This window comes from Austrofundulus limnaeus, unplaced genomic scaffold (genome assembly GCF_001266775.1).
Source record: "Austrofundulus limnaeus strain Quisiro unplaced genomic scaffold, Austrofundulus_limnaeus-1.0 Scaffold337, whole genome shotgun sequence".
Taxonomy (NCBI): domain Eukaryota; kingdom Metazoa; phylum Chordata; class Actinopteri; order Cyprinodontiformes; family Rivulidae; genus Austrofundulus; species Austrofundulus limnaeus.
In genome coordinates, this window is record NW_013952739.1 from 19,925 (window position 1) to 29,434 (window position 9,510).

The window sequence follows — 9,510 nt, forward strand, 5'->3', positions numbered from 1 at the left end:
ATAAAAATTAAATAAAATACAAAAAAACTAAGAAAATGAAATGAAAGGCAGCAGAAAGAAGAAAAAATCGTATATTATCTGTGCCTTTCCTCCATCAAATAAATTTATCAATAATAATCTTTATGCAACAAAACAAAATAAAAAAAGTGAGATTAAAAGAAACCATCAATTTTTTTCTTGAATTAATAATCCATTCTAGGCAGGTCCTTTTAATATTTTTTGTTCCAAAAGGAGCAGGTAAAAGATACAAGATCTTTTGATTTCCTGCCCTTTCCCACACTCATAACATTTAAATGTTCTCACATGAGATAAACACAAATTATTCCCACATTGAATGAGCATTAAATCTTACATTCTCCTCCTTGCATGTACAATTATTTATACATTTTTTATATAAATAATATTGAGACACCCATCCTACATAACATAGTTCCCAGTAAGCTCTTTTTAAAACATTTTTTTAAGCTGGTTTAAGTTTGTAATTTTTTTGAGCTCATCATTTAATCCATTCCATAATTTTTTTTGTATTATGTACAACGGCTGTAAATTAGTTTTGTATGTATTACCCCAAACCTCCACACAATATGTCAAATATGGTACAATGAGTGTTTATACAAAATAAACAATGATTTGTAATCCAAAACTGATCTGATTCCCCTAAAGACAGCAACACTTTTGGCTAGTTTTGATTTTACTTGGCAAATCTGTGGTTTCCAGCTAAATTTATCATCCAATGTAAACACCCAAAAACTTGATCTCATGTACTCGTTCTAAATCAACACTATCAATAGTTATTTTAATTGTATTAGTGTCTTGTTTACTGCAGTTTCCAAAAACCATAAATTTGGTTTTATCTAAATTTAATGATAATTTATTGCTTTTAAACCAAAGTGTTTCATTTCTGTAGTGACCACCTCTGAGAGTTGTTGGATGTTTTCACCAGTACAGAAGATACTGGTATCATCTGCAAAATTAATGTATTTTAGTATTTCTGATACTTTAAATATGTCATTTTTATACAAATTAAATAACTTCGGGCCCAACACTGACCCCTGCGGGACTCCACAAGTTATGTTTAATTAATTCAGTTCAATTCAGTTCAATTCAAGACTTCATTGATCCCAGAGGGAAATTAGATCATCATAGAGCTTTCTTCACGCTTAACTGTATTTTCTAATGTTGAAATTCTGCACAGTTACAATAACACAAACCTTTTACAGGAAAACAATTTTAACTGCATTAATCACCGTTTTTAAACATTCTATCGCATTTTACAATTAGATTAAGTAAGTTGTGTTCAGGTGCATCTGTTTACATTACTTTTCTGTATTTGTTACCTTTGTAGAGTGGAGTCTCTTTTTCATAATTTGGGATGTCAGGATCAGCTCCCATTTCCAGGAGCAGTTGAACACATCCCAGGTGGACTCTACTGACTGCAGTAAGCAGTGGCGTCCCCCCACCACTTGCCCTCTTGTTGATCATTCCTGGTTGGACTGAAATAAAACAAAGCGAGTTCGTCTTGACAAAATCAGGACAACTGTGGGTGTGTCTGTGTGAGCATGTCTACCTGTCAGCAGCATACGCAAACACGCTTCCTGTCCAAACCATGCAGCCTGGTGAACTGCGAGCCAGCCAGGTTTACTCGGCAGCATCAGGTTGGTTCCTGGACACATTGCCAGAGCTTTCACCCTGCTTGAGTCACCTTCACGGATTGCCCTAAACAGAGGCTCCTCTTCTCTGTAGAAACCATAATAAAAAAGAAACCTTAGGAAAACTGAAGCTGCTGTACACTGCAAAAAATGTCCAACTAACCAAGTTTTAAAACCTTACATCCAGCCAAAAAGTCTTTTTGATCTTGTTTTAAGACTGATTTTCTAAACAGGAACTGATTGTTGAAGAATAATCATCTTGTTTTCAGAATGTGTAAGATTATTTGTCTTGTTAGCCTGAAAATTTGACTCAAATTAAGTCAAAAATTTCGAGTAAGGGGTCTCTGCAGTATATGTTTTGTCCTGTGGGCGGAGACGGCCCAAAAGATGTGACTGGTCAGATTGACGTGGGGTTTGAGGAGGCTGGAGGCAGCGGGGAGTAGCTTGATAGAGTCAGGAAGGAAGCAACATGTTTTTTAAGATTAATTTTAGTCATAACTTGAGAAAGGAAAGTGCTAGCTGCACAAAATTTGAACATCATACATGTGAAAGGATGTGTAACAATATGGCTTGGTCAAAACATCCCTAACCAGCCTGTAAAAAGATAGCTAAAAATCAATATTTTTTTACAGGCTGGTTAGGGATGTTTTGACTGAGCCATATTGTTACACATACTTTCACAAGTACGATGTTCAAATTTCGTGCAGCTAGCACTTTCCTTTCTCAAGTTATGACTAAAATTAATCTAAAAAACCCCAAAACATGTTACTTTCTGCCCGACTCGACCAAGCTACTCCCCGCTACCTCCAGCCTCAAACCCCACCGTCAATTTGACCAGTCATGTCTCGGACCATGTCTCCGCCCACATTAAGACCTCGGCCAATGATGATTTGGGCCGTCTCCGCCCACAGGACAACACTTCTGTAGAGACCCCTACTTGAAAATTTCTGCCAATGGAGTAAGAAGATTTTACTGGGTAAGAATCTTGAAATACTGATTTGACTCAGTTTTTTCTAATTTCAAGAATCTTACCAAGTAAAATTTTCTTACTCCATTGGCAGAAATTTTTGACTTAATTTGAGTCAAATTTTTAGGCCAACAAGACAAATAATCTTACACATTCTGAAAACAAGATGATTATTCTTACACAATCAGTTCTTGTTTAGTGAATCAGTCTCAAAATAAGATCAAAAAGACTTTTTGGCTGGATATAAGATTTTAAAACTGCGTAAGATGGACAGTTTTTGCAGTGTGTTTCACCTGTGTCACATTTATTTGTACGCAGGAACAAGCGAGGTGAGTCAGATGCCTCATAGGTGTACTCACTCTTCAGGTTCTGGAGCGATGTGGACCAAACTTCCATCAGTTTTATAATACGCCACCATCCTCTTTCCAGAACCAGTCATGAATCGACTCACTGTACCAACAAAAGTCTTTCTGCCAACACACACACACACACACACACACACACACACACACACACAAAGGTCAGAGGACAGACAGTACACAGTAGCGGATCTAGGATTTTTCCGAGTAAGGGGCAATCAAGGGGCCACAATATACATAAAGGGTCCAAGTATATGTTCAACATCCTTGCATATAAATCCTCAGTTTTGGTAAGGTGTATAAATTGAACCGGTCACATATGTTCCAACAATTGTAACAAAATGTAATGTTATTAAAAAAGCTTAAATTCTCCTTATCAGTTTTTCATGCATTTTTTACTGTACATGGATAAAATATTCTCAAACCATGTGACAACATGAAGCCATTGTTTGCCAGTTGAAAAATATTTTTTTTGCAAAATTGTTCAAGTCTTTTAAAGAAGAGAAGAAGACTTCTGTATAAGATTGATTTATGCTGGACATTACTGTTTGACTCATTAGTGCCTCTAGTGTTTGGGCATGGAACTGCACCCACCATCATTGCTATCAAGCAAAGGACAGATGAGTGACAGGACAGGGCCACTTCAGGGGGCCGATCAGATTTCAGCCGGGGCCAATGCCCCAGTGGCCCCGCCCCTAGAACCTCCCCTGCTTAAGGGCTCGACACACGGGCAGCGACAAACTACAGCAATTAATGGCTGTCATCGCAGCCAGGGTGAAACCCGACACACGGGACGCGATAGCGATTGCAGCGTTGCGAATCATGCTCTCAGGTTGTTTGTCTTCACAAAATTTGATTGGTTCTTGACTCTGAAGGGGGGTGTGCATTACGGACGTGTAAACTAAACAAATCTTGCGATGCTAATGATATTGAAAAATAAACACACATCAAGATACAGTTTTATGAGGAAAAACCTAGCATAAACTTCACCCTGGTGCAAATAATTTCCCACAAAGCTTTTTAGTAATCACTTGGTGAAAGTGTTAGCTAACAGCAGCGTGTAACATACTCTCCTCTCATTGGCCAGCCAATGAAATACTCGCTGACTGGTTGTACGCTGAGCGACAGCGACAAAAGTTGAACATTTTTCAACTTCCATATGTCGCGTCGCAAGCTCGCGTGTGCACGTCTACGTGTACGAGCGTGAAATTTCACATGCACTATTTTCGCCGGTCGCTTAGCTGGAGGAGGGCAAGCGATTGTCGCCTCACCGCACAGGCTCCATAGGAAATGAATGGAGAGAGAGCGACGTCGCCTCCCGTGTGTCGAGCCCTTTATACAGCAGCACACAAACCCACTGAGACAGCAGCTAATTATTGTTTTGCTTTGTTCTTCGAAATTTCTGCAGCCAGTGCCGTTTGTTCACATCACATAAACGTGTTCCTCTGAACGACAATCTAACTGCCCAGGTGGGGTTAATGAAGTTACCTGAATCATGTGTACAAGAACATTTATAATTTGACTGAAAACGTCTGGATGTTATGGTCAGTGCTGACTGAACTCAGTAACCTGTACTCTGTTTCTGTGCACAGAAGATGAGAAACTACATACGGATCAGGAGGTTTTACAGTTGGAGGGTTTGGAGAACTGTAGTGAGCCCCCAACTGGGCAGCAGCTGGATTCTGGGTACTGGCTGCTGGTGGTTGGTTGCTGGTTGCAGCTGAAGGGGTCGGCTTGTTGTCATGGCGGTGTGGACGTTGTGTGGTGGTGCTGTTGGTGCTGATGGCGGTGGTGGCGGCAGCGCTGCCATGCGTGTCAATCAGACTGCGTTCAATGGCGAGCTGAAGGAGCTCACTGTCGCTCAGATGACTGTAGAGAGAATAATCCTCAAAGGTTGAGCTGGAATCTGCTGAACCTGAGTGGGAGATGCTAGGTGCTGCCATGATGGAGCAGAAATGCTCAAGTCTGAAAGAAACAGGACGTTTAATCAGCAACAACATTCGATAGACAAACATCATGAAATTATTCTGCATCAACTGTTTTAAAAATCCACCCAAACAACAGGTAAGACCTGAATAAGATTAGAAACTGGATTAACTGTTGACTGGAAGAAACAATAACCTTCCATCCTTCATGTGAATCAGTTAGAAAAGACTAGTAGCTCATCCCTTCATTTATCAGGTAGAGAGGTGTTTTCGACCCAAATGTAGGCTAGAACAAGGAGCTCAGAAACAAAAACTGAGTGCGTGTGTTACCGCGGGCAGCCAGTTTGTTTGAAACCTCTCAGGATATCTGCTCAGCTTCATCTCCTTCGCCTCTCTCCAGGAAGTGTTTGCAAGTTCTGCAATTTCCAAAATTGCCAAAAAGGTTAGACCATGGTTATCATTGCTTTTGCCATGTCATTGTGTCGCGCACTTGTATTCTAAAACAAGTGTCTCTCTCCAGGAGGACGTGTAAAGAGTAAGTTTGCACAAGTGACACCTTTCCTACGTTTGTCAACCCAAGAGCTAATCCACGAGCAGCATTCTGCTGACGCCAAAATCGTAAGCGTGTTGTTCTCGGTTCGAACCACTTGGAGAGGAGGTTTGAGAGAAGGAGGTCCATTGGAGAGGAGGTCCTAAAGTGTGTGGTTGTGTGCAGTTGGAACCTAAATAGAGACACATTTGGCTGATTGCGAACCAAGCAGAACCACATGCAGGTGTGCCGATGGAGCCAATGGAAAAGGGGCTAAACAAGAAGGTATGATTTAGAGCAGAGATTCTTAACCTGGGCCGCGAGCGCCACCTTGAGGGCCTCAAAAGAACAACAGATTTTAACTTTGGGCCGTGGGACAGCATTGATTTTGAATAAGGTGCAATACACTTTATCACCACTAGTAGCAGTAGTGCGCCACTCAGTTGTTTAACAACTTTAATATGTTGAAGAACCTTAGAAACCTGCCAAGAATGGAAACCAATTTTAAATTAAAAGCAGAAGCAAAAATGAAGGTAAATCATCAAAAAACACCAAAGTTTGTCACTAATATGAAGTACAGCTTCTGTTTTTACCAGGCAATATTTTAAAAGTTCAAAACATTTTCAAATACAGTTGCAGATACAGCTATATTTCAAATTGCACTATAAATTAATTTCTGTAGTTTATTTTTGAACATTTTCAATGTATTTTAAAGAAATTTTAAACTTGTCAAAAAGCTGTTGTTACTGTTATTGTCTGTCACTAATATGAAGAGCAGCTTCTGGTTGCAAAAGTTTAAAAAGGCTATATTTTCATTTGTACTTTAAAAAGATGTAAAAATAATAAAATTGCTAATTTGAAACATTTGCATTAAACATTTTTAATTTGTTTATTTTATGCCCACAATTTTATTTTTTGAATTGTCTATTTTTGTTATTGTTTATGTTAAAATTACAATTTTTTGTGTTGATAAGCCTGAGTGGTCTGTTGACTGACCTTTGTAWTTGTTCAAATWATTMTTATGGGCAGGTTACAATATAAAAATGTTTGTCATAATCATGTCTTGTGATTATTTGACAGGAGTTTTACTTTTAAAATGTAAGTGTATTTAATTTAGTTATGTTAGTTATAATAGTTTAGTTATGATGTAAATACAATAAAAACTAGACATGGGTTTTTACGATGTAAAAACAAGTGTGCATTGCCTTGTAGCATGCCTTTGCCTGCAGCAGTGGACTTGCAGAATGAAATGTGACCAAGCTCAAATGTGTTTTCTATACCAGCTTGTGCTTGTCAAGTCAGCAGGTGTTTGTAATAAGGGTAATTGTGTGACAATGTGAAGTTTGTAGAGATTTTCTGTCAAAGTTGCTTTAACTGGGTTTTGAACCCTGATCTCCTATATGAAAGTCCAATGCATGGAACATTAGACCATTGGAGCTGTGGCAGAGCGTGGTGCCAGGGTTTGGTTTGTATGTGTGCAGAAAGTGGCCACATTGCCAATTTAATTATTGACACTAAACTGCAGAATATTACAACAACAGAGCAGTATTAAGACAACATTATAGTAAAACATCAAAATGTAATCATATTAGTATAGTAAACACTGAAAAATTTAGATCAAATATTATTAAACTATGGTTCAGTACTGAGTAGATAGAGCAGGAGGCAGTATTGGACCAATACAAGGCTCTATTGACCCCCATTATAAATTGTTAAACATTAGTATTTCAAAAACTATAAGTTGTACAGGCACCAAAGGTCATAGCCATCATTTGGCTTAAGAGCTTTACAGATAGAAATTACAAAGGCTACGAAAAAGTGTGCAGGAGGAGAAGCGCGCCAAAGTGGAGATGACTTGGATGGGAAACAAATCACAATAGTGTGCATTGCATTGGCAATGCACACTGATTGAACCAAGATTTAGAATAATTATCATTTTGATCCATACATTGGTAATGTGTGACTGGGCCTCGTGTCACTTTATGTTCAACAAATTGGGCCCCGAGGTCAAAAAGGTTAAGAAGACTTGATTTAGCGTGACCCTCATTGGATATCAGGATTAATGCTACACTGTAGGTTTTAAAAAACTGAAATTAGATTAATCCAAAACACATAAAAGATTTAAAATAAATACTCAGATACACATCCTCTGTTTAAAGTTGGGTTTTCTTGTTTGACATAAATATAATAATTCACTCCCTTTCAAACCATCTGTTTTCTCTGTCCAAAATATGACAGTTTTGGTTTTATTTTGAATAAATGACACATTTTTGAAAACCAAAATGTTCATATTTTTAACAGACAGCTAATTTGAAAGCAGAGTGCATTAAATGAGATTTAAAACGAACTTTAATCAGAGGAATAAAACTCAGATTTCAGCTTTCTAAAACTTACACTGCAGTGGAGCCTTAGTGGGCCTTGGGTTCAAATAAGAACCCCCTGAAATAAAGTCAGAATAACAGACCACATTAAAACAAACCAGCCACATGTTTCCCCCTTCAGTTAAAGAAAGCAAATATCAGAATTTGGAGAAGCAACAACAGCTGCTCACCTCAGATCAAATCCAAATGTTGTTTCCTTGTGCCCAGTTTGTCTTGCTGTCTGTCTATGACCCAGGGAGGGCTGGGGGCGGGGCTTATTCTGTTTATTTTAGGGATCTGCAGTTGGAGAGTTCAGATCAGCTGACTCTTAAGATAGAATGGTGTCAAATGTTGCTGCATTCAAAAACAAGTGAATCCCAGGGATTCAGACTGAAGTAAATAAACTAATCTTTGACTTTTCTGCAAACTGAAACCATCATTTTAAGATTTCTCTCTGCAGAAAGTTTAACAACCATTGTTCCTTCGAACCAGGCTAGTTTTCAATACCAATGCAAAATGCAAAAACATTTCTCAATTTCAACCAAAGATTAATGTTCAATATCAAACAGATAGTGATGAACCGTTGGGACAGTCTTCAACATTTTCACATTACTGAGGAGGGTAAAATGTTGCATAAATATTTTTTCGAACTGAACAGAGATCAGTGACGAACCTCAATGAACCGAGGCAAAACTTGGGAAGAAGAGTGGACAAAAAAAATCCTCCACAACAATCTGAACGACTTATCAAGTTTTACAGTAAAACACAATTCAATTTATGTCAGTTTATTTGTATCGGGCCAAGTGTTTTTCACTTTGGGAAAATTTAAATATGGGAAATAGTGAAATGAAATAAAAAAACAAATTTTAAACTCACAAACATTTTACAGAATATTTTTAGATGCCATTACGAAACTTTGGTCAACTCATTTGTTTCTAAGACAGTGTCTTCTGTTCTATGCTGCCAAAGTAGCACCTACAAGTGACAAAAAGTAACAACGGAACAGAACGAAAATTCATCTACTGTGTCAACCTAAGAACACAACTTGTGTCTGTCAGCAAAATATCACAAGATACTACCATAGGACAGATATATTAATGTTAAAGGGCCAATTTTAAGCGTTTCTCAGGCATATATTTAAATTTTATACCATAATAAAGTAACAATGTCACCTTCAGTTGTTATTAAAAAGTTGTTTTTATGTTTAAATAGAAAATAAACTTGACTTCTCATCATATCTGTTTCTAAACACCTTGAAATTGGCCTCTGTTTCTTTAAGAACCTCCATCATGCCCATTTCTGCACATCACAACCACTTCTCTCTGCTGTTTGCAACCTGGACTGTTGTAGCATGCTTTGTTGTAAAGAAGCAACATCATACAATATTGATTTTTAAAAATTGCATCTCAGGATAAAACGGAACTTTACCTTAGGACCGGAAAGTAGGTTTTCTGAAGAACCAGAGCGAGTAGAGAGGTAAGATATCTGCAGTCTTCCTCACACACACATGTACAGTGGGGAAAATAAGTATTTAGTCAGTCACCAATTGTGCAAGTTCTCCCACTTAAAAAGATGAGAGAGGCCTGTAATTGACATCATAGGTAGACCTCAACTATGAGAGACAAAATGTGAAAAATTTTTTGAGAAAATCATTTTGTCTGACTTTTAAATAATTTTTTTGCAAATAATGGTGGAAAATAAGTATTTGGTCACCTACAAAC

At 37.9% G+C, this 9,510-nt stretch overlaps 1 protein-coding gene across 2 annotated transcripts in view; it reads right to left on the reverse strand.

Annotated features, from left to right (window-relative positions):
* asb2a.1 (ankyrin repeat and SOCS box containing 2a, tandem duplicate 1) overlaps window positions 1-8,054 on the reverse strand; it is a 15,955-nt gene extending 7,901 nt beyond the window's left edge. The window contains exons 1-5 of one of the 2 annotated variants that reach the window (XM_014022664.1): window positions 7,981-8,054; window positions 4,587-4,940; window positions 2,976-3,086; window positions 1,568-1,737; window positions 1,338-1,493 (exon numbers count right to left, since the gene is read on the reverse strand). In XM_014022664.1, the coding sequence (XP_013878118.1) occupies window positions 1,338-1,493; window positions 1,568-1,737; window positions 2,976-3,086; window positions 4,587-4,918 (769 nt within the window). In that variant the 5' untranslated portion in view covers window positions 4,919-4,940; window positions 7,981-8,054. Of the gene's footprint in view, window positions 1-1,337; window positions 1,494-1,567; window positions 1,738-2,975; window positions 3,087-4,586; window positions 4,941-7,980 lie in introns of those variants that run through there. The other variant, XM_014022665.1, reaches the window with a different exon arrangement.
* Between the last annotated feature and the right edge of the window lie 1,456 nt (window positions 8,055-9,510).